The sequence below is a fragment of the Hyperoodon ampullatus genome (assembly GCF_949752795.1).
Source record: "Hyperoodon ampullatus genome assembly, chromosome: 3".
NCBI lineage: Eukaryota > Metazoa > Chordata > Mammalia > Artiodactyla > Ziphiidae > Hyperoodon > Hyperoodon ampullatus.
In genome coordinates, this window is record NC_136916.1 from 106,395,742 (window position 1) to 106,420,322 (window position 24,581).

General features: G+C 51.4%; 1 protein-coding gene across 1 annotated transcript; it reads right to left on the reverse strand.

Moving 5' to 3' along the window:
- Positions 1-17,246: 17,246 nt before the first annotated feature.
- Positions 17,247-23,857, reverse strand: DHRS1 (dehydrogenase/reductase 1; the record flags this gene model as incomplete). The annotated part of the gene is made up of 8 exons (XM_079701294.1): positions 17,247-17,636; positions 17,820-17,900; positions 18,230-18,299; positions 18,839-18,985; positions 19,297-19,429; positions 22,147-22,226; positions 22,369-22,512; positions 23,708-23,857. The coding sequence occupies 8 exons, from the start codon at positions 23,855-23,857 to the stop codon at positions 17,500-17,502; spliced, it is 942 nt and encodes a 313-aa protein (XP_079557420.1). The 3' UTR covers positions 17,247-17,499.
- Positions 23,858-24,581: the final 724 nt, after the last annotated feature.

A 24,581-nucleotide genomic window follows, 5' to 3' on the forward strand; every position in this document is an offset into this window, starting at 1 on the left:
GGCGTCCGGGACGCGGAGCTGCGGCGCCCACCACCGAGCCCGAGCGCTAGCGCTAGCTAGAGCGGCGTCACGCCCCAGCTCTCCGAGACGCAGCGCCCTCTGCAGGCCTGGGGAGGGGCTCGTGGCAGAGCAGGCGGGCTCCGGAGGCGCCTGCGCAGGATCTCTGCGAGCCCTGTCCGGGAACGTCAAGTCCTTGTTATTCCTCTGGTGTGTAAGAGTGTGCACGCGTGACTGTGGCGCGCGCGGGGGAGCAGCGCGGGGTGCAATTCCAGCCACCTACTCAAACTGCGTTTCATTTGAAAAGGTTTCCCCCACAGCCGGTGGCCCACCCTCTCTGCGCTCCACTAACCTCTCTCTGGCCGCACTCGCCACCTCTTAGTTGCTAAATCTAACTGATGGAGTTTCCTCTCCTTACCTCCATTGACCTCTGCAGCATTTGATGTTACTGACTTCCCTCGACTTGACACCCTGTCCTGGCTTTTCCTGCACTTTTGCCCCTCTCTTCTCATCTGTTTACCTTCTCTTCCCCTAAATATTGGTGATATCCAGGGCCCTTTCCTCACTCCTTTCCACTTCACACACTGCTCCCTTGGGAGAATGTTTACAAATCCAAGCCTTCAACTGCTTGGAGTTGGAGCTCTCCAGAGCTCTGTCCTGGGCCCACAGATCTTCTGGCCCACACTTTGTCTGGGTGACTTCATCCACACTCATGGTTTTAATTGCTATCTGTAAGTTGATGACACTTAAATTTATATCTCCAGCCCAGATGTCTTGCAAGCTTTTATAATGGAAAAAAATGTACACACACACACAGAGACACAAACATTTTTTTAAAATATATTTATTTAGTTAGGCTGCAGAGGGTCTTAGTCGTGGCACGCTGGATCTTTGTTGCGGCATGCGGGATTTTTTGTTGGGGCATGAGGGCTGTTAGTTGCTGCAAGTGGGATCTAGCTCCCCCACCAGGGACTGAACCCCTGGCCCCCTGCACTGGGGGCACAGAGTCTTACCCAGTGGACCACCAGGGAAGTCGCAGACACACACATATTCATAAGCCTAGTAGGTATCACCTGGGTGTCCCAGAGACACCTCGAACTCCAAAAGTCAAAAGGTATCATTGTCTCCCCTCCTTCCGGCGTAAGCTTTGGCCTTTATGTTTCCTATTTTAGTGGATGGCCTCCTCACTTTTCCTTGATATCTCTTAAATACCCTCTCCGTTCCCACTGCACTAAGAATTTAAGTTCATTTATTCCTGGGATTGTTGGAAGTCTTTTCAGTGTTCCCTCATCTCCACCCTGTCCCCTCTTTTATCAGTTCACCTCTGTGCTGCTGAATCAATCTTTCTGAAATGCAGATTTGATCATGTTGTTTCTCTGCCCAAAACCCTTCCATGGCTCCTGACATCTTTTCAGGAAAGACTCTGAATCTCTCAGGTCAGCACATCAGGCCTTTTGGCATTTGGACCCTGCTTACCCCTATGGCCTCATGTCCTGCCTGTCCCTGTTAAAAACTCTTCATTACAGCTGATAGGATGACTTGCAGTTTCCCAAGCACATTAACCTGTTCCCACTTCCTTACTCTCCTTCCTCCACACCTCTTCCTTTGCCAGAATAATTCCTGTTCATCTTTAAAATTTAACTTGTGTCACCTCCAGGAAGCTCTCTAAAATGCCCCAGTCTGTTAGTGATAGCACTTATCCTGCTGTGCCTACGGTGAGTCTTGGTTTGTATGCTAACATCACCCTAGGAGATTCAGAGTTCCTGGAGGACCGGAACAATATTTTTTTTGGTCTTGCTTCTCCAATACTTGGCCCTGGTTCTCAGTAGTTATTGGGTAGTTATCTGAATGAATACAACACCGCATAGTGAGGGCTGGTTTGGCTGGGCCTAACGGTGAGGGCTGTTGGCATTCACAGATGGGAGAGATTGTGAGGCCTGGACCAGCCTAGGAAGGTTTCCTGATGGAGATTTCATGGGATCAAAGTGGTCACTGAGTGTCTATGTGTGAGTGTGATGTATTTGTGAGAAGTGTGTGTCCATGTGGCATGTGTATGTTTATAACACACATCTGGGTAAGAAAATATGGCTTAAATTTTTTTACATTTCTCCCACACCTTTTTCAGGCCCTGGAAATGTGTGTAAAGTGCCCACTCTATATTCTGTCTTTTCTGAGGCCCTGTAACAAGTTACAGGGGAAAAGAGACACTTGTCCTGGCCTCCTGTACTTCCTCACTGTCCCAGTGAGGAAATAGTTACACCATTTGACGGCTGTCTTTATGCCAGTCACTGTCAAGAGCTTTGCACACACACAGGATCACACGTGGGAAGCAGTGTGCAGAGTGGTTAAGAACGTGGACTCTGGGACTTCCCTGGTGGCACAGTGGTTAAGAATCTGCCTGCCAATGCAGGGGACACGGGTTTGAGCCCTGGTCCGGGAAGATCCCACATGCTGTGGAGCAACTAAGCCCGTGTGCCGCAACTACTGAGCCTGCATGCTGCAACTACTGAAGCCCATGTGCCTAGAGCCTGTGCTCTGCAACAAGAGAAGCCACCACAATAAGAAGCCCCTGCACCACAACTAAGAGTAGCCCCTGCTCGCTGCAACTAGAGAAGGCCCACGCGCAGCAACAGGTACAAAAATAAACAAATTAAATTAATTAATTAAAAAAAAAAAAGAACGTGGACTCTGGGGTCTGACTGCCTGGGTGCAAATCCTGGCTTTGCCACTTATTAGATATGTGACCTGAGCAAGGCACTTAAACTCTGTGTTGACTTTCTTCTGTGTCTCAACTCCTTCAACGGTAGCATAGGAAAAATAATGTTACCTACCTGCTAGGGTTGAAGTAAAGATTAAATGTAAAAGTCTATGTAAAGTGCTTAGGACAGTGCCTGCCCTGACTAAGGGCTCAGTAAATAGTTATAGTAGTAATTTTCTAATTTTCATGACAAATATGCCAGGAAATAGAGGCTCAGAAAGAAAGGCTGAGTAACTTGCTAAGTGCTACCCATGTAGTAAGTGGTCAAGTGGACATGGGTCTGATCTAGCGCAGCCCTCTCTTTACCTCACCAACTGCTTTTTTTGTTTGTTTAGTTGGGTTTTTTTGGTCACCACCTGTTCTTGCTTCCTGCTCTATAACCACTCACATGTGCAACCAGATATCTGGGAACACAGGTGCCCACAGATGCAGATCTGCCAGATACAGTCTTACATCATAGTCACTAAGGGCGGAGGAAAAGGGGGTGGAGGAAGGCTGAAGTAGGCATGAAATATTTTTTAGTGATTAGTAATCCTGAAACTGGGAAGTCTGAGTCAAGCAGGCTTAAGGGATGAAGTGAGTCTCAAAATCTGCCTCCAAGAAGGTGGGGCCTGGCTTTGGAAAGAGGACAGGAAGGGCATTTCAGGCGTGTGTTGTGATAGACTTAGCTGGCAGGCAGGCAGGCAGAAGCTGAACCAGGTGCCTTTGGAGACAAGAGCAATGGAAACAAGACAAGCCTCTTGCTTTAAGGCAAAAGGAGGTGTCAGGAATTATATTTGGCCTCCTGTGCGGGATAAGTGGGAACCATGCTGGTGTCTGAGGGCCACAATCTGAATGACATTTGAGGAAGGGATTTTACTGCCTTCTATGTAGAGAAAAGAACAAGTAATAACCGAGTACCGACTGAGCCTCAGACATCCTATTTGATGTTCTCACTACCCATGTGAAGTAGGTATTATGATTTTACAGTGAGGACCAATGCGTACAGTGGGTTCACAGAGGTTAAGTTGCTTGCCCAAGGTCACACAGCTGGGAGGAAACCAAGTCCCGCTAAAACTGAGTTCCCTTACCAAGTTTATGATTAATCTATCGAAAATGTTATTCCCTTTTTGGTCCCCTCTGACCTCGATCCTGTGCTAATTGAACACTAATCAACTAGAGTCAGATAACAGATGTCAGCGTGGGCATGGTAGTAATTCTACCCAGAAGAAAACGGGGACCCCAGGAGGCAGAGATGAGGGACCCACAAACAAGCTCTGGTAGAGGCATGGTGAGGGCAGGACTGGGGATGTGGGGCAAAGAATCCTCAATGGGGGAGTGAAGGAAAAAATAGACTATGAAGAGAGGTTCTGTGACCTTGAAGTCAATCTTAATAATGACTAAATTCTTTACAGCCATAAGAAGAAACTGAAATTCTGCCCAAGGTCACACAGCTTGTAAGTGATAAGAGCCTGGTCTCACGCTGGGAGGCAGGGTGCCCTTCAGAGGACAACTAAATCACCCTTTATACACACACAGTAAAGTTTTCCACTTCTCTAAATTGAACAAACCAACCAACTGACCCTGGCTGTCTGATTCCAGAAGACACTTTTACTCACTTTCCCTCTGCCTGGCTTGCCCACCGTGTTCTGCTGCAACCGGCAAAGGTCCAGAATGTGTGGGAGAGTGAGGGGGTGTGGAAGTGTCACAAGACTTCTGGAAAGCTGGGGTGGGTGTGCTGGAGGGCCGGGTGGGGGAGGGAGTTCCACTCAGAGGAACTCAGACCTGATGGTCTGGATCTTCCTGGGGCCATAGTTCCGCAGGGTATCAAGTGAGCAGTGGTTAGATGTTTGGATGGGGGCACCCCGGGCACTTGAGAGGAAATCAAATGCTGGGAAGCCTGAGGGTCAGCTTAAGTTGCAGTAAAGGAGTTGCAAGGGCAAGAGCAGAGCCTGGCATCTGCTGCCCAGCAGGAAGGGTGGGGTTGAAGTTTCCCCATGCATGAGCGGAGGTGCCTATTTCTTACTTCTTGCAACATAGACCCTCCTCTCCCCCAGCTTCCTGACCTTCTCTCTAACCTTGACCACCACAGAATAGGACATCAGAGCTGGAGAGGGCTCGACAGATCATCTGGCTCCCGTTCACCTCCCAGTGGCCCAGAGATACTTGGTGACATGAAACCACATACACGTTGGCGGCAGAGCCAGGGCTGGAAACCAGGTTTCCCAGTGATTATCATAGAGCTTTTGCACCCATCAGCTCCATGTCAGGATATGTTGAAGGAAAAATGGTTAACTGTGGGTAGGCTGATAGGATAGTAGATATAACTAGTAGGATATTCATCTCCAAATAATAGTGGTTAATGTGTGTTTGTCAACTTGGAGAGAAGTCCCTAGTGGTGGCACTTTTCAGTGATATGTTGGATGAGCACACAGTGCCATTCTCATAATTGAAGGTAGCTAACATGTAGTTGGGAGGAATGCTGGATGATGAAATCTGGATCTAAACATAATTTGAGGGCCCATATTTGACCAGATGGCAATGAATAGTGACAGAGGTACAATCTGGTTCTTTGGTCCTCAAATCATCCTCTGCACGAGAGCATGATGTGTGGGCAATGGAATAACTCCAGTGTGTGCAGACAGGGAGGTTCTGGTTGGCATAGGGCTGGTAAGAGTCGACTCCTTGCCAGAAGCACTGACCTGGCTTTGAGCTGCACGAAGAGAGCCTTAGGACCCAGAATGATGGGGTACAGAGGCCCCAAATCTGTGATGGTCAGACCCTGTTGGGAGTGTCTGGTCCATTTTAAGAGGGACAGGGACAAACAGCAAGGTCCAGAGGGAGCAATCAAGATGGTGAGGAGAGTCCATGACCAGAGAGAGGACATGGGAACGTTGAACTGGGGGAGAGGACTCAAGGGGCAGATGATAGTGGTCTTCAAACTCTTGAAGGGCTCCTAGTTGGAACGGAAGCCACATTGATTCTGTTAATCTTAAGCACAAAGAACAAAGACCAGTGAATGGATATAGCCTTGTTATGGGGGAAGACTTTCTTATAATTAAAGCTGTCCAAAGGTGGAATGGGCCTAAATGAGTGGTGGTGAGCTCACCATCATGGGAGGTAATCAAGCATGTGTTGGTCAACAACCTTGTGAGAATGGGGTAGAGAACATTCAAGGACTGGAATGTTCCCCAAAGTTATGAAGGAATCTGATGCCTGGGATGGCCCAGGGAACCAGAATGACTCAAAGCTCAAGAAGATCCTCTATATTCACCACCTCCCCAGGGTCCTGGGGTCCTTCGTACTTGGTCCTCGTGCTTGGATTTTTTTTCTCTCCTCCCTGCTCCCCAGTGCCTTCTGCCGGGTTGGGGAAATTCCACGATAGCCAACAGTGCCACCAGGTACCCATAACTGGAGAAGAGGAAGGAAGAGACTGGCCAGTCAGAGGGAAGGGCAGGGCCCCAAGTCTCAGCCCAAAAGACAAAAGGGCCCCAGAGGAAAAGTCCCCATGCTAGAGCATCCTGTCTCCCCCAGGGTGTGGCAGGTGCTGACTCAGGTTGGCATCTCTAGGGGAAGAGATGTAGGGAAAGCAAACAGGAAACAGGGCTGAAAAGCTGGAAAATCTTCTTGAGCCAGAACTAGAGTCTCTGCACTGCACGGTGGTTGGTGAAGTTGACAACATTGCCCAGAGCACTGGTGGGACTGGGAACGTGGCCAAGAAGCTTGCTGGCTGGCAAGGCATGGGTGGCAGCCTCCGCTGCACAGCTCCATGGTATGCCTTGGACTTGGGGCGTATACACTGTGAGTGGTGCCAGGAGGTAGGCAGTCCTGAGGTTCTAGGCCTGCATGAGAAACAGAGGCCTTGGAACAAAGTGAGACTGTGGGGGCCTAGGGAAGGAAGGGATGCTCTGGCTGGGAGGTTAGAGCAGGGGACAGAAGACAGTCCCAGGAAGGAGGAGCTGCTTGCTTTGGGGAGGACCCTGCCCTTACCTCTTCCCTGTTCCATTCATTCATTCAACAGTGACTGAGTGCCCCTGTGCTGGACACCATGCTGGGCACGGAGGCCAAACACGGGCATATGGAGCTTATGGTCCTGAGAGAGGCTGTCGCACAGAACCCTCTGAGTGTTGGGAACAGTGTAGAGAGGCAGTCAAGTAATCCTATAAGCAAATGTAAAATTACAGCTCTGCCCTTAGGGAGATGTGTGTGGTGCTGGGTGAGCTCCTATGGGGGTGGGTGAGGTTTCCCAGGGAAGTGAGCTTGGAGCTGGGGCTGCAGGAATGGGGGAGGGGCCCTGGCTTGGGGCTCGGGACACACATCTCCTCTGTGCTTCCCCAGAAGCAGGGCCTGTGTTGCCCTCTTTCAGCTCATCCTGTGGGCGTACAGCACCTCTGTTTCTGCTCCTGCCATGACCTACCGAGAAGGCTGGTTTGATCACGTCTCCTCACCTGCCTGCCCCATGGTGGTTGCTCAGCAAACATTTACATAATTCAGCCAGTCAATCCTTGAGCAGCAATCACTGAGCACCAATACAGCTCACCCCACGGCACTGACCAAGACTGCCAAGGTCCCTGCTCTCGTAGAGCTTACACTCAAGCTGGGGAGACTGACCCTGTAGAAGCAAATTACACACACAAGACGATTTCATCAAGTCGTAAGTGCCCCGAGGAAAATTAAACAGGGAGATAGAGCTAGTGGTGTTCGTAGGGGTCCTGGGAAAGAATGAATGAGTGAATGAATGAATGGTAAGCCATGGTGGTCAGAGCAAGACATGCTGCACCCCGCTGGATGCGGCTTAGGAGGGCGAGCTGGGACTCTTAGATCCCAGAGCAGGGAGCTTGGGGCGAGGTGGGGAGGAGGTGGACAGGGAGTGGTGTGGAGCCTCAGAACTCAGTGTAAAGAAGGAGAATGCCTGGAACTGATGACGGAAGCAACACTATGTCTCCATGTCTCCTTTGCACCCAGCATGACTCAGCCTTGAGTTCTGAAGGGTGGGGGCAGGGAGGACCTGGAGTTGAGGTTCGGGGAGCTTGCAGGGTTGGCCCACAGAGGTCCCTAGCGCTCCCACAGCTGGCAGCCGTGCTACACAGTCCTCTTCCTGAACCCAGGCCCCTGAGCAGGGTCCAGGGAGCTAAGGTTGAGGCACGAGATAGATGGGCTCCAGGTGAGACATTTACAACCAGCCTCCTGTTTACACTGCTGAAACCGTGTAACTCTGATTGGGACTTGAACGCATGTGCTGGGACTCAAACCCAGCCTAAACCCAGACTGGGACTTGAACCCCCAGTCTTTTTTTAAATTTTTATTTTTTTTTTTGGCTGCGCTGGGTCTGTTGCTGCACACGGGCCTTCTCTAGCTGCGGTGCACGGGCTTCTCACTGCGGCGGCTTCTCTTGTTGCAGAGCACGGGCTCTAAGCTACAGGCTTCAGTAGTTGTGGCACACGGGCTCAGTAGTTGTGGCTCACGGGCTCTAGAGCTCAGGCTCAGTAGTTGTGGCACACGGGCTTAGGTGCTCCGCGGCATGTGGGATCTTCCCGGACCAAGGCTCTAACCCGTGTTTCCTGCATTGGCAGGCGGATTCTTTTTTTTTTTTTTTTTTTTTGCGGTACGCGGGCCTCTCACTGTTGTGGCCTCTTCCGTTGCAGAACACAGGCTCTGGATGCGCAGGCTCAGCGGCCATTGCTCACGGGCCCAGCTGCTCCGCGGCATGTGGGATCTTCCCGGACTGGGGCACGAACCCGTGTCTCCTGCATCGGCAGGCGGGCTCCCAACCACTGCGCCACCAGGGAAGCCCCTGAACCCACAGTCTTTTGAGATCACACACCTGGTTTCAGGACTTAACGAAGCTCAGGTTCTTGATGTCTCCTTACAGAAAGAAGTCAGTGAGAGACAAAGTGATAGGTAAGAAGTGGATTTATTTAGAGAGAAGAAACACACTCCACAGACAGAGTGTGGGCCATCTCAGAAGGCGAGAGGTCCCGAAATATGGGGTGGTTAGTTTTTATGGGCTGGGTAGCTTCATAGGCTAATGAGCAGGAGGATTATTCCAACTATTTTGGGGAAGGGGCAGAGATTCCCAGGAATTGGGCCACGGCCCACTTTTTGATCTTTGATGGTCAGCCTTGGAGCTGTCACAGCCCTGGTGGGTGTGTCATTTAGCATATGCTAATGTATTACAATGAGCATATAATGAGGCTCAAGGTCTACTGGAAGTCAAATCTTCCGCCATCTTGGATCTAGTTGGTTCTAACCAGTTTTTTTTTTTTTTTTTTTAAATAAATTTATTTATTTATTTTTGGCTGTGTTGGGTCTTCGTTTCTGCGCGAGGGCTTTCTCTAGTTGCGGCGAGCGGGGGCCACTCCTCATCGCGGTGCGCGGGCCTCTCACTATCGCGGCCCCTCTTGTTGCGGAGCACAGGCTCCAGACACGCAGGCTCAGTAGCTGTGGTGCACGGGCCCAGCCGCTCCGCGGCACGTGGGATCTTCCCAGACCAGGGCTCGAACCCGTGTCCCCTGCATTGGCAGGCAGATTCCAAACCACTGCGCCACCAGGGAAGCCCCTAACCAGTTTTTGACATGTCCTATGGCTATGTCATTCTTTTAAATGTTGTGCCCTGCCCCCTTCCCTCCTATTTCACTTCCAGATAAAAACAACAACAGGAACGGGGTAAAGAGCTGGACTTTGCCTCTGGCAGACACTTTAACAGTAACGGCAGGGGTACAGAAGAACTGAGCCTTGCCCAGATGGGAGAAGAGACCACATATTTCTCATTCTCGAGGTAAAGGAGACCTTTCCAACTACACATGTGCAGAAAGGCTCCTCGGGGGCCAAAAAGGGAGGGTGCATCACCCCACAGTAGGTGATGTCAGTCTACCCATAGGCCTCTTCTCTAGAATCCATCTTGGCTGAGATGCGCATGCACACATGGGAGGACCCTGAGATAAACCAAATATGGACTCAGAGCCAGACAAAGCAAGATGATTGGCCAAAGGAAACCCGGAAGAAACGCCCCGTATAAGTGATTCAAACTACCACGAGGGTGCGACTCTCTCTCTGAGTCCACCCATGTGAGTCTTATTCACATATACCCTTTTTTCCTCCTAATAAACACTTTACTTGTTTCACTACTTTCCATATCTTTGTGGGAATTCCTTTCTACAAAGCCAGCAGGCCAGGGGTCTTGTCACTGGCCACCGTCCCTGGTGGTCTAGTGGCTAGGATTCAGCGTTCTCACTGCCGCGGCCTGATTCTAGTCTCTGGCCGGGGAACCAAAATCCTGCTTCAAGCTGCTGCAGGCCGAGGACACCCGAGATCAAGGTGTAGCCCGTGGGGCTGAGCCCAAGGACTGAGGAATACGTGGGGCTGCAGTTCTTGGAGTGTGAGACCTGGGGCACAGCCAATGCCATTAGCTGGCTCAGCCCACCTGCCTCAGGGAGGGAGCGTGGGCCCCTCACCAGTGGGTCCCACTGGGCCTGTGAGCTCAGCTGCACCCTGGGTGGCTTGGACACTCTAAGCACTATTCTGTTCTGAGTTCAGGGTTCAAAGGTTCTGTGAATCTGTGTTGGGGGAGGAGGAGAATGGGCCAAAACCCAGCTCCTGTCCTGGAGTTGTGGTGGGGTAGGGGGTTTTCCACCTTATCTAGGGGACCCGATGAGGACATCCACGGCTCTAATACCAGTCAAGAGCCAAGTGAATGTCATAGGTTCCCGAAAAGGGGCAAGAGAAATTGCAGAAGAAACCAAAAGTTTCTAGGAGGTTGAAATGAGTTTTTTTTTTCTTTTTAAATTTATTTATTTATTTTTGGCTGCATTGGGTCTTCGTTACTGTGTGTGGGCTTCTCATTGCAGTGGCTTCTCTTGTTGCAGAGCAGGGGTCTAGGGCGCGAAGGCTTCAGTAGTTGTGGTTTGCGGGCTCTAGAGCGCGGGCTCAGTAGTTGTGGCACACAGGCTTAGTTGCTCCGCGGCATGTGGGATCTTCCCGGACCAGGGCTCGAACCCGTGTCCCCTGCATTGGCAGGTGGATTCTTAACCACTGCGCCACCAGGGAAGCCCGAGATGAGTCTTATGCGAAGAATTCTGGCAGGTGGAAATGGGGCTGGGGCTGTTGAGGGGAGCGGGCGGCAAGCCAGGGACCAGAACAACTCGAGCAAACGTGCAGAGGAAAGGAAATGTCACATTGAGAGAAGGGCAACTCTGTATTTGGCCAGAGGGGTCCTTGGGCTGAGTGAACTTGGGAATGCTTTCACCGTTCTGCCCAATCCCCAACCCTCTGCGCAAAAAAGAAAAACTCCTCCAAAACCAAATTAACAATAACAACAACAACAAAATAAACCAAAAAAACAAGCAGCAGAGGCAGCATGGTGCAGGGGAAAGAGGTCACACTCTGGAGTCATGTATTTGGTTGAATCCAGACTCTTTCACAGTAATGACCTGCAACTCTGGACAAGTACCTCAACTTTCCTAAGCCTCAGTCTCCTCAGCTGTAAGAGAGTATGTACCTCATATGGCAGATGAAAAAGATGAAGTCTGGAGCTTCCCTGATGGCGCAGTGGTTGAGAGTCCGCCTGCCGATGCAGGGGACACGGGTTTGTGCCCCGGTCTGGGAAGATCCCACATGCCGCGGAGCGGCTGGGCCCATGAGCCATGGCCACTGAGCCTGCGCGTCCGGAGCCTGTGCTCCGCAATGGGAGAGGCCACAACAGTGAGAGGCCCGCATACCGCAAAAAAAAAAAAAAAAAAAGATGAAGTCTGACATAGGCAGAGTGTTTAGGTCATTGCTGCTCTCATTAAACACAAATTCTCTCAGCCCCTACAGCGCCTCGAGTCTCTGGCCGGCTCAGCTGTGTTAGAGTGACAGCGAAAGCCCGGAGCCCAGTTGCCTTTCCTTCTCTTGCACCAGCCCCTCCAGGGCTGCTGGAGCAGCATCTGTTCGTGGAGTTCCAGCTTTGCCTGTTTCTTCTGGAACCACCTCTCCAAGGAAGGGGGAACCAAGACCTGCCTGTCGAGGATGGGAGGATATATGTTCATACTTGTAACAGAAATGGCACAAAGCTCACCCCACTTCATCCCTCTGCCTCTTTCCCAGCATTCCTCGCAGGCTCCTCCATTTCAAGGGCTTAAGGTAGGGTCCTTTTCTTTCCCAGATTCCCGCATTATCAAGTTAAGCGCAGCCAGATTCCAGGTCCTCTCCTCTTCTGGCACACAGGTTGCCAGGCAGGCCCTGTGACCCCTTGACCTTGTTCCCAGCGAGCCTGCACTGGGCCCTGGTGGGAGCTGGCCCACTTCTGAGGGGTTGTATTTTCCAGTCTCTGAGGCCTATTCTGGCCTTTGTGTTCTACACTTCTAAGCAAGGAGCAGCCCTGGCCCAGAGGTGCAGGTGCCTCTGTGCAGAGGGCAGTGGCATCCATCCACCCAGAGAAGGTCCCGCCTGTGCCCATCCTTAGGCCCTGCTCAGACCTGCCTCTGCAGCTCAACATGAGCCAGGCCAGCCTGGTTAAACAGGAGGTAATAAAGCTCTGTGGATGATCCCTGGGCGGGGGCACCCAAGAAAGGTGTGTGTGTAGGAGAGCTGGCCAAGGTGACTGTCCCAGAGGGAATCAGGACAGATCGAGATGGGCAAGGATGCCTTTGGTTGCTGGAGGCAGGAACTGAGGCAGAGGTGAGGTTTTGCAGAGAAAGGCAGGGGTAAGGATGTTCTAATACCCCCAGGAAGGTGAAACCTGAAGGGAACAAGAGTTGTCTGTGGTCCAGGGAGCAGCCTGGCTGCCCACCCCTCCCGTCCCTTTGAGTCTCCACCCTGGGTCTCATCATGGCTGTCTAATTGTTTCACGATGATAACTGAAAGCACTTTGAGAGCCAGACCTTTGTCTTATAAAGCTTGCCTGTGCCCATCTGCTTCTCCCTGCCCAGGGCTGGGCAAGGAGGAGGCTGCAACAAAAGCCAGCTGACTGGGAGGTGGAAGGGAAGGGAGAAGATTGTGTGGAGGGCCCGGGGGGAAGGGCAGGTGAGGGGCCCTGACGGGCTGGGAGGAGCAGCGGAAGGATGGGAGGCCGGAGAGGACACAGGCCGAAGGTCCGGGGAGGAGGGGTTGTGTGGAGCTGTGGACCAACCTAGGGGGTGAGGACCAGGGACCAGATGGGATGGGGGACCGGCTGCAGCGAAGCAACTTCTGAGGTCATGGCGGGGGCCCTCCCCAGTGACAGGGAGACCAGGAGCTGAAGGGACCTCATGCAACATGCAAGACAGTGGGGGCCATGGGTGGGTAGGAGCCAGGAGGAGGAGGGAAAAAGGGTGGGTCTGGGCCCGACCAGCTCATCTTGATTTGTCTATTGGGCTGGGCTCCTCTGGGGCCTTGTGTGTGCTCTTCTTTCCCCATGCCTGAATCCTCATGCCACTGTCACTCACATCACCCAAAGGGACCTTCAGGAGCCAATGGGAAGTCCTCCTCCGTGACTCGTCCCGGGAGCTGGCATCTGAGATGCCATGGTTCAGGCCTGCTTCCATCACCTTGTTTTGTGTCAGCCAATTGGTCAGGGCTACATCCCTGGGGACTCCTTGGGAACAGAAGCTCCACGGTTGGCCTCACTTTGGCACGCCTAACCCTTGGGCAGTTGCCCTAGGAAGAGGAATCCACTTCAGGTGTGATGTGCATCTCACAGGTGCAGTGTGGGTCCACTTCTGAGGAGGCCAGGGCTGGTCAGGCTGATGAGGCTGGGCTCCTTGGCACCACCACTGCTTCTCTGCAGCCATTTTTCTCCATTCTTTAGGCCCTCAGTTGCTCTTTCTCTTACCCTCCCTGCTGGCGGGGTAGGGAAGTTTTGGGTAATGGGAGCACCTGCGTAACAACATGAGAAGGGGTGGGGCCTCTGGGCCAGGGCTGCTCCTTGCTTAGAAGTGTAGAACACAAGGGCCAGAATAGGCCTCAGAGACTGGAAAATACAACCCCTTAGCTGGAGAAAGAGAGGCCAAGATTTGCACGCAGTCAAATCTCTTCTCTGAAATATGCTTAGCTCTTTGCTTGTACAGGCGTGGGCTTTCCCTATGGCTACCCAAGAATATGGTTCTGCTGGCTGCCTCTGGGTTGGGACTGGGCACTAGTAAGCAGGGATAGGAGGGGAGACTTCTCACTGTACACCTTTATATACCTTTTGGATTCTGACCCATGTGAATGTCACCTTTTAGAAATGTAAATTTTAAAATGCTAATCAAAAATCTCTTCTCCATCCTTCCCTGGGCTCCCTTAGGGGATTAAGCATCTGCTGGGGACCGGCCAAGTCCCTAGATTTGCTCTGGTAGGGGTAGGGGCTGTATCTCAGCCAGCCCCTGTGTCTCACCATGGCTGATTTCCTTCCCAACTCCAGCACATTCTTTCTCTCTCTGTGCCTGCTGCTGCTTTCATGGCCCCCATGCCAGCGGTAACAGCACGGCAGTCCTGCACCAGCCCCACCTCCCTTCCTACAGGTCCTGTCTATTGACTCTGCCTCCTACAATCTCTCCTCAGCCCACACCTCCGCTGCCATCACATCCCGGGATATTGGCCAGCGTCTGGGCAGCTCTTCTGATGCCTGCCTGTCCTCCCTCTGGTCCATCCTCCCCACACCTCAGCCCCAGTGAGCTTCCTCAAATACAAATCAGTGCACACTCCTCTCTTGCTTAAACCTTCCTATAGCTTACAGTGTTAGTGCTCTGCCCAGATCCCCTCGGATGCCCTTTTCCATTTTTGTGCATGACACCCCCTTCAATGTGTTTTCAAGGTCAACACCTGCAGCTCCTCTTGGAAGGCTGCCCTTGACCTCCTGGAGCTGCTTTGCCCTGCCTGGCCCCACCTGGGCCCAAGTGTGACTGGTGACTGCTCAGTGGTGGTGGTGGGGAATGAAAGCCTGGCTCCCTTGTCCCAGGCATGGCTACCCTGAGGCCTTACACTCCAGTGCTTTCCCCTGGGCTCTGAGGGAAGCCACTCTCCACAGCTGAACTGGAGCTCTTGCTTGGCTTCTCTCCCTCCACCCAGCTCCCCTGGGAGCACTTCTTTAATAGTCACTCAGCGTCTAAGATGAATCCCTCGGGTGGAAACCTACTGCCCACAATTTAAATATTAATCACTGATCTTTACTCATCTCCTTTCTCCCTGGAAACTTATCCCATACCACATCTACACTTACGTCATACCAACTTCTAGCTGTCCTGCACCATTTTGTGTCTCAGTACCTGTCTTTTTTTTTTTTTTTAGTTAGAAAAAACGACCCCCCCTCCCACCTTCTCTCTTCCCATTTTTTTTTTTTTTTTTTTGCGGTACGCGGGCCTCTCACTGTTGTGGCCTCTCCCGTTACGGAGCACAGGCTCCAGATGCGCAGGCTCCAGATGCGCAGGCTCCAGATGCGCAGGCTCCAGATGCGCAGGCTCAGCGGCCATGGCTCACGGGCCCAGCCGCTCCGCGGCACGTGGGATCTTCCCAGACCGGGGCACGAACCCATGTCCCCTGCATCGGCAGGCGAACTCTCAACCACTGCGCCACCAGGGAAGCCCCTCTCTTCCCATTCTTTAAGTCTCTGGTCAGTATCACTTCCTTCACTCTCCTAATGGAGCCAGTTGCTCCCTCCTGTACTGTCAGGGTACTGTGTAAACTTACTATAGCACCCATCTCACCAAATTGAACTAGTCTTCCCTGGTGCCTAGTGTGGTGCTGGGCAGAATGCAGGTGTCAAATAAATATTTTCTGAATGAATACTAATCCCCCAAATGTCCTAAGACTCTCTGCTATTGGGTTTCTCAGATCTTGAATCTCTTCTACCTCCTATCAACACTCACTGTCCATGTTTCATTCTCTCAGAGCTCTACTCCACTGTTTATGTTTCTAAGATTAATTAAGTCTTGTTGGAGGGAGGCAGTGTGGTGTCTTTTAAAGAACACTGCTCCCTCCGGCTTCTTGAGATAACCAGGGCTGAGGCTGAACTCTGCGTTGGTGTAGACTCTTGGGGACCCAGTTCACTCACTTCCTAAGGTAAGTCGAAGGTCTAGCTGACTTCTAAGGTCTTCCAGGGCTGAACGAAAGTCCTCTGTGGGTTGGAGCCTGGTCTGTCTTGTTCTCTGCTCTCCCAAAGCCAAGAATGGTGCCTGGTGCAGAGCATACTGTTAAATGTTTGTTAAGAGGAAGAATTGACAACTTTAGTGGCTACATATTGCTTGGTGCATATATGTTATTTCACTTACTTTCCAAAGTGGTGAAGTTAGGATTTGTGCACAGATTTGTATGACTTTGAAGCCCATGTTCTTCCCACGATGCCTTGTGGTGTTTAGGGAACAAGGCCCTCACGAAAGGATCTGTTCCAATGATGGTTTTTAAAGATGGGTATGGAAGGCTGGAGATCCTGAGGTGCTTGTCCTTCTTCTTAAAGCATATAGGCAACTGCTGCTGCCCCTCACTAATCTTAGGGGAATTTAGGGTGGTGAGTGGGTGGTGAGGAAATCTGATCACTGCGATCTGAATGGGGTGCCTGGGCAAGTGGTGGAATTTAAGTACGCAGTTCTAGTCACACGCTGAGAAGCTGGCTCTCTCTTAAAAAATGCCCTGATTGGCAGCAGCAGCTGTGGACTCCTGTGCCCTACATACTAGCACCATAGCTGAATTCAAGCAACCGCTGTCAAGTCACTGACTGCAGGGTTGGAAGAGATGCACACAACCAGCTCTCACCAGCCAGTGAGCCACCCCAGCACCCACTGGAATAGTAACCGGGGGGCGGCCCCCCAAAAGCCACAGGAAGATCACAGCTTCTGCAGACTCTATGGGGAGCCTTGGGAAGCCTCAGCTCTCACCTTGCCTTTTTTGAAGATTAGAAAGTATCTATGCCACTCTGATTTACAGCAGCCATCCAGTTACCTTGATGGCCATCGAGGCTGCTGGTGGGAAGGTGCCCTCAGAGTGGCCCTCAGCTCCTCTTTGGAATACACACCCTGTTGCCTTGCCTCGGGCTGGGACAGATTTCCCTGCCCCAAGCAGGAAAGGCAGCCCTAAAGGGTTCTTGCAGTCAGTTCTTCAGAAAGCAGTTCAGGTGGCGCCATTCCAGGAGGGAGGATGTGAGTGTGTCGGTGCCATCAACGACTCTTCTGCCTCTCACTTGGATCTAGATGATACTTTCCTCCCAAATTCCAGGAAATTGTAAACACCAAGGAGTCTGCTGTTCCTGGATTGGGCCTCAACCAGGGATCAGGCCCAGCTAGAAGGCAGCAGGCATCCCTGAAGAGATGGCGGAATGAGGGGGTGGGAAAGCAGTGAGGGACTGGGATGTGCCTGCTTCTGGCTGTGGAGGGACCCTGCTCCCCAGCTGGGGCATGGGAGCCAAAGGGCAGGTGCTCCTGAGATGGGCAGCTCTACAGGGAAGAGGAGGAACAGATGTGGAGTAAAGGGGCTTGTGCTGGGGATAGAGATCCTTGAGAACCTACACATTTTGCATACCATTAGGTCTTTCTCTCAAGTACTTAATACTTTCCTGAGCATAGAATCAGCACTTGAAAATAAGTTGAAGGAGAAACGAGACCTTTATTAGCCCCCAGAACATTTTTCAATATTAAGGCAAAAAGTAAAATGCAGGGGCAAGGAAGACCTGAAGAAGGACCTATAAAGGCCCCTAGGGCTCAACCAGGGCACACGGCAGAGGCCTCCTCTTCAGATCAAGGGTATGCAGTAGGTGGGCGGGAAAGGCGGCCTTGTTCCACTGAGATAGGCCAACCGCTCAGCCCAAAGGGAAGCAGAACTGTGTCAGGCCAGGAGGGTTAGAACTTGCTAGCATAGAGGGTCATAACCCACTTGGGCACTCGGAGGAAGCCAGGCAAGTAGGAGGCCAGCCAGCCCAGGCTGGAGACATGGGAGAGAGCGGAGCTCAAAGACAAATAGTCCTGGACGGGGCGGCCTGCGGACCACAGGAAAAGAAGGATTAGACCCTTGCTTCCCACTCCTCAGACACCCCCACCCCGGCTGAGGAGACTGAATGGAAGGTGAGGGAGGAAGGAACAGGGAGAGAGAGTGGGAGAAGGGGTGAGCCGGGAACAGAAGGAAGAGAGGTCCAGGCTGGCTGCTGGGCCAGAGCTCTTACCATCAACGTCCTGCAGGCCGTAGCGCCGCGCCAGGTCACAGGATGGCAGTACCTTCCCGCTTAGGCTCAGGATATTGGGGTCTGTGGGCACACAGACAGCTGAGACACCCGGGTGTGGCCCAGGGTGACAAGGCTTGGGCCCAATGGCACAGGGCACTACCGAGACAGGCTTAGGGACCCAGACTTGTTTCTGTTTCTAGGAAGGTTCCTGGGCCTCTGGCTCTTGGCCATGTCTCCCAGGATCCAGTTCCTGAGGCTCCCACACCTCAAACTGGGCATCAGACCCTTTGGGGCTCCAGACGCCAGAGAAAAGAAGGGCGTATTCCTGGCTTGGGACCCTGAACTGGCTGCCACCACCCTGCAGATCCTCCAGGCCCTCTCCTGCTACCAGCTGCCCCCAACCTCTTCACCTGTTGCCAAGGCCACCACACATTTGCCACTCATTTCTGTGGTCTCCGCAGATGAGAAACGAAATTTGAACTGAAACACAGGGGCGGAGAAGTGAAGGGTTAATTTCCAAGAGCACTGCCCAAGTCCCTTCCCTGCTTTCAGCTTCTGTCCAGGAGACAGAGGCCCTCATCACTGCACCTGCGGGACTCAGCATCTCAGAAGGTATGGGAATCATTCCTCCCCACATCCAGTGAGTCCTGTACCTCAGTACCAGGACCCACTGCCTTTCCTAAGTGGAAGGATGTGGCGTTGCCAATTATGTCTGGGCCTTCTAGATTAGTTCAGAGCAGAGGTCAAGGGCATGGGCTTTGGAGCTGGATAATCTTTCCACTTATGGCACATGTGACCTTGAGCAAGTTTCTTAGCCGCCCTGAGTTTCAGTTTCCCCGTCTGTGAAATGGAGACACCGTCTCCCTTACAGGAGAAAAGGGCATAACGTGTGTCAGTGCTCAGCCCTGCACCTGCCGCGACAAGCACCTGGGTATTTACTCTGTTGTTACTGTCTTGCGGTTGGGGATGGAGCGGCTGATCCCCACATTTTCTGCCACCCTCGCCCTCCCCTTGCCAACCTGCTCAACAAGGGGATCAGCAGTGTTCTCCTCCTTCATCATGTGCTCCTTCAGCAGTTCTGTCTGCACCAACCCTGGCCAAAGCGACACGTAGCTGACCCCGTGGCGCCGCAGCTCCCGGGCACAGTCAGCAGCCAGCCTGTCACACTGCAGAGGGACAGAAGGCCAGGTGGAGCCAGGGCACCTGGTCACGTCACCTCCCCCCCTGCCTTCCCTGCTTCCACCGAGGATGCCCCAACCCCCTGGCCTTCCCAGGAGCCCTGTCTCAGCTGTCCACCTTCCCCAGTGCACTGCCTAGGCTGGCCAGCTGAGAGAAGCCCAGGCAAAGGAACCATCCATGCAGGGGCAGAGGAAGAGGTGAGGGTCAGTCAGCCTCACCACTCTTACTACCGGGGACTGTCTCTCCTGAGCTATGGGTACCACGACTGTCCCCAACCCCTGTGCCAGTGGGTCCTCACCGCAGCTTTGCCCACGCCATAGGGGACGTTGAAGATATACTGCAGTCCACCAATGGAGGAGATAACCACGATGAGCCCCCGGCCAGCTGGTACCATCAGCCGTGCCCCATACACAGAGCACAAGTAGTGGCCTCTAGAAGGTGGGGCAAAGAAGGAACGAACCACGTTCAGGGCTGTCTCGGGAAGTTTCTTCTGCCCCCTAATGGCTTCTGATCCAGGAGAAGGCCGCAAACCTGGTAAATCAAGGGCTTGAGGCCACATTCTGAGAGGGACACGGGTAATATTAACCACCGAAGGTTAAGAAACAGCAATCTTGGGCTTCCCTGGTGGCGCAGTGGTTGAGAGTTCGCCTGCCGATGCAGGGGATGTGGGTTCGTGCCCCGGTCCGGGAAGATCCCACATGCTGCGGAGCAGCTGGGCCCGTGAGCCATGGCCGCTGAGACTGCGTGTCCGGAGTCTGTGCTCCGCAACGGGAGAGGCTACAACAGCGAGAGGCCCGCGAACCGCAAAAAAAAAAGAAAAAAAAAAAATGCAGGACTGGCATAACAATACGTAAGTAAGTCAATGAAAAAAAATACTCAATAATTAATCCAAGTGTAAAGGAGAATTCAGCGAATTACAAACAGAACATTTCAAACCAACGGGGCGAGATGGACCACACAATAAATGGATTTGGAACAACTGGTCAGTTATTTAGTGGGTGGGATCGGTTCTCTACCTCATTTATTGTTTTAAAATGCATTCCCAAAATATTTGAATATAAAAAAATGAGTGCACAAAAGCACTAAAAGAAAGCATGACAATGTGTTCATAAACTTGAGGTAGGGAAAACTTGTTTCAGTATCACACCTAGATAGAAATGTGACTTCTTAACAGTAAAACATATATATAGAGAGAAAGATGTACAAATACATACATGTGTACACAATTAAGTATACATAGCTGAGGAGAGCATACATGCAAACAATGAGTAATAAATTGAGAAAGATACTTGTAAAACACGCATCAAAGGAATCTAAAGATCTTGTACAAAGATCTCTTATAAATTGATGTGAAAAGAATAACTTAGTAACACATCTCACAAAAGAATCAAGAACCAATAAAAAGTGAAAAAAAAAGCTCAACTTCACAAATAATAGAGAAGTGTAAATTAAAAAACACCTTCAGATATCTTTGGCCTATTAGAATGGCGAAACTTGCCTGATCTCATGGCCTGATATTGTCTAGTATGATTGAGGACATGGGGAAACAGATATCCTCCTTAACTGTTGTGAGATTATAAATTGGTGGGGTCTTTTTAGAGGACAGTTTGATAATGCTTATTAAAGTCTTTAAGAAGTCATATGTTTTGACCTAATTTTTTTCCACTGTTGCAACAAATAAGGGTTAGATAAATAAATTATGGTATCTCTTCCTAGTGGAATATTTAAATGAATGGTAGAATATATACTAGGCTATTAACAGTAGCTATATCTCAGGCAAAAGAGGAAGCGGTGGTGACTAGGGGAATAAGATTGTACTGGTCTTCACAGTATATTTTTTAAAAAATAACACACACATACTTGGTAATCAGAAAGAAATTTCTTTCACATGGGAAACAGGACCCTCCAAATGAAAACAAGTAGAGTATGGTATCAAAAGGAAGCCCGGCCTCAGGCAATGCAGAGGAAAGGCACAGTAAGTGTGAATGTGTGTGTGGGAGGTGAAAGGAGGTGTTGGTGCACTTCCAGGAGGCTCACAGAGTGACCTTCACCTCGGAGAATTCATCAGGGCTCCAGGGCTGGGGTCCAGGCCTTTGTTTCACAGGCTCAAAACCCTGACCAGCAGGAGATGAGAGTGTGGAAGGCCCCCCTCTTTGGAGGGCTAAGGATATGGGTGTTGCCAATTTCTAGCTCTTTGGATTTTCTTTTCTTTCTTTTTTTTTTTTTGGCCACGCCATGCGGCACGCGGGATCTTAGTTCCCCAACCAGGGATTGAACCCACGCCCCCTGCAGTGGAAGGGTGGAGTCTTAACCACTGGACCACCAGGGAAGTCCGGGTTTTCTTTTCTTGATTGTTGGCTGGCCATCCCCCTCTGTCCTCACAACGTTTATTTCACTTGGGAAATGACAAGTGGATTCTAATCCTGCTTCCCTGGGGTTGCCACTAGAAGCCGTGAGTGTCCTTAGACGCTTTAGAAGTAGATTTGCATATAATCTCTTGGTGACTCCCACAGGTGGCTGATCACACCCATGCAGTGTAGTTTCTGAGAGGGTACCCTCTTTCCAACAATAAACACAGACCTAACTGATGTGTGTCATGCTGGGTGAACTCTAAACGCAGTGTTTCATCTCACTCCTTTGCCAGATGTATGTGTAACCCCATGACACCCCTGCCCTCCCAACTTGGACTTGGGAGTACCCTTGCCTGTGGGTCTGGAGTGAGGAGGGAAAGGCTAAGATAGCTGGCACTCACTCTTCCTTACTGACCTTCTGATCTAAAAGAAAACAATTTCTTCCCCTAGCCATCTTAAGAAATACTGACTACAGGTGGCATGCTTTTCTGAGGGAAAGAGGCTCCCTTCTGGGTCATGCATTTAGATGGGCAGAAAATGAGGCAGGAGGGAGGGCAAGGGCAAATTCAGATGAAAATTACTGACAGAAACAAGGCAAAAGGTGACATTCTTAGGTACAGATTCACCTGGATTAAACTTCTTTAGAGGTTAGTGGACAAATGGGACAGAAGGGAGAAGAAAGAAACAAGGTCAGAGGGAAAAGGAGAGGGCACGTGGGAGAACGTCTGGGCCCTCAGCTTGGTTGAGTGAGTGAGGGGAGCCCAGGCCCTTAGCGGGGTGGCAGGGGAGGCACCTACCTGAGTCCGACGTTGTTGATATCATCCCAGATGGAGGCGGGGCTTTCCCAGAATGCCTTTTTAGTGTTGTTCAGGATCGCCTGGAAGACAGGGAGAGTGGTGAATAGGATGCTTTGAAGGCAGGAAGGGGCTGGATAATGGAAGGGATAATGGTGGGGATGAGGACTCAGGTCAGAGGGAAAGGTCAGGAGTGTGGAGCTGGGGTCAAAGTTCAAAGAGCACCTGGACCCCAGCATAGGCGTTGTTGACCAGCACATCCAGACGCCCCTGCTGTTCTCGATCCACCTGCTCAAACAGGCTTCGCACTTCACTCTCCTGGCTTGAATCACACACCACGGGCACACACCGGCCCCCTCGGGATTGTGCCTGGAGAGGGTTAGAGAGGATATGAGCTTCCCGTCGAACATAGTATGAGACATAACACAACTCCCCTCAACTCCCAGCGTCGGAGCTGAGAAGGCAATCAGAGGACTCACAGCCAGCAGCTGAGGGAACATGGTGGGCAATACTGCCCTCTGGTGCCTGTTTGAGGAGTTTCAGGAATGCTAGGTCCTGTCATTGTAGAGTAAGGTGGATGGGGATCCCAGGTTTAAAATCTATAGACATTTACTGAGGCCTACCATGTGCAAGGCATTGTACTCTGCATGTGGAGGGTGAGGAACAAATAAGGCTTGGAGGCTGCTCTTGAGAAATGAGTTATCTATCTTTTTCCTCATTATTGGTCATTTCCATTTCATGTGCCCTTAGCTCCCACTCTTCACCACTCATGTGGAATCTCAACTTAAATTCACAGCCCTCTTACCCTCACTCCACCAACACTTCTGCCTGGTAAACGAGAAATCTAAGCTCTCAGACATGAACTCTCTCTACTTCCTGTTCTGCCTCACCCTCTACAAATGTGCCCCCATCCTCCAACTTCAGAAAAAGAATACCTTATTCAAGAACAATCATCATATTCTCCAGATCCATGCTCTGGGTCCCACCCTCTGACCTCCCTGCCTAACTGCTCACCCATATTCCCAGTGCATTCTGGGCACACTTAGCACTTACCATATTCATATTAATTACTTTTATCACTTACTATATCCACATTACATTGAAATGATCCGTTTCTGCCTTAGACTTCCTGCTGGACTCTCTTTTAAAAGCAGAAGTTATGTCTTACTAATCTTGGTAACCCCAGTGCTTCACCCAGTGCCTAGCCTATCAAACACACCCCAGTATTTATTTAACTGAAATTCAGTAGAAAAGTCAAGTGAAAATGTACAAGTCAATAAAGTCTTAACAAAAACAAAGAAAAAGCACAGGTCCACAACTCTTAAGATGCAACTCCAAAATCCCTGAAGGTCTCAAACAGCAAGTTTTTTCATAAAATTCACTTGGTGGCAAAATATGACCTGATCTGAAATTACTTATGGGGTTTACTTATCCCACTTTGAGTAAAAATGTTCATGTTTACTGAGGAATATTTTGGTTTCAGGTAAGGGATTAAGAGGAGTGGTTAATGGGAAAGGCTCCCTGAGGTGGTTTCTGCCCCTGGGATCCCAGAAGAAGCACTCACCTCCTGAGCAGTGGCCTGCAGCGTGTCCAGATTGCGGCCAGTGATGTAAACTGTGGCACCTGCTTGGCAGAGCTGCAAAGCGATGCCCCGGCCAATACCCCTGGAAGCACCAGTAACCACGCACACTTGGCCCTTCATGGGAGCTGGCATGACTCACGAGCGAAGGGGTTAAATCTGTGGAAGCAAGGACTTGCTCTGAGGGAAGCCTGCAGACTGTATATGCAGAGGGGGGACCTTGACAGTGATAGGAAGGGGAGCCAAGGTTGAGATCCTTTGATGGGAGAGAAGTTTCAGAGGGGGATAACCAGTGCAGGGCCCAGGACAAGGCTGGTTGTCACTTTTGGGAGGCCAAGGAGTGAATAAGGGGGATAACTAGTGCAGGCCCCAGGACATGGCTGGTTGTCCCTTTTGGGAGGCCAAGGAGTGAAGAAGTGGGGCTGTCCAGGAGGGCCACCTACTGAGACTTTCTGAGGGGGGTTGACTGGGTGGGAGACTGTAGTGGGCGGTCCCTCCCAGCGTGTCCACGCGGAGTCCTGAGCTCTCTGGAGCTCTGGCCGTTGGTCCGGAGTTGAGACTTCCGGGTCGGGGGTGGGCGCGAGGCTAAGGGACCCCGAGCCCGAAGTGGAGGGAGCTCGCGCCCCTTACCTGCCACCTGTGCTGCTGCTGGAGTTCGCGCGCCGCCTCGCTCGCAAAGTTCTCGAAGTCGAGGACTTTAATTCTAGCCACGGGAGCGGGACAAGGTGACAACGACGGGGTCAGAGTACGAGGCTGGGGTGGAAGTCCGCGTTCTGACCCAGTTTCCGCTGGCGACGCAGAGGGGAGGATCAAAGAGTACCCCGCGGGTCTGGGGCAACTACCGGTGGGGGCCAGGACT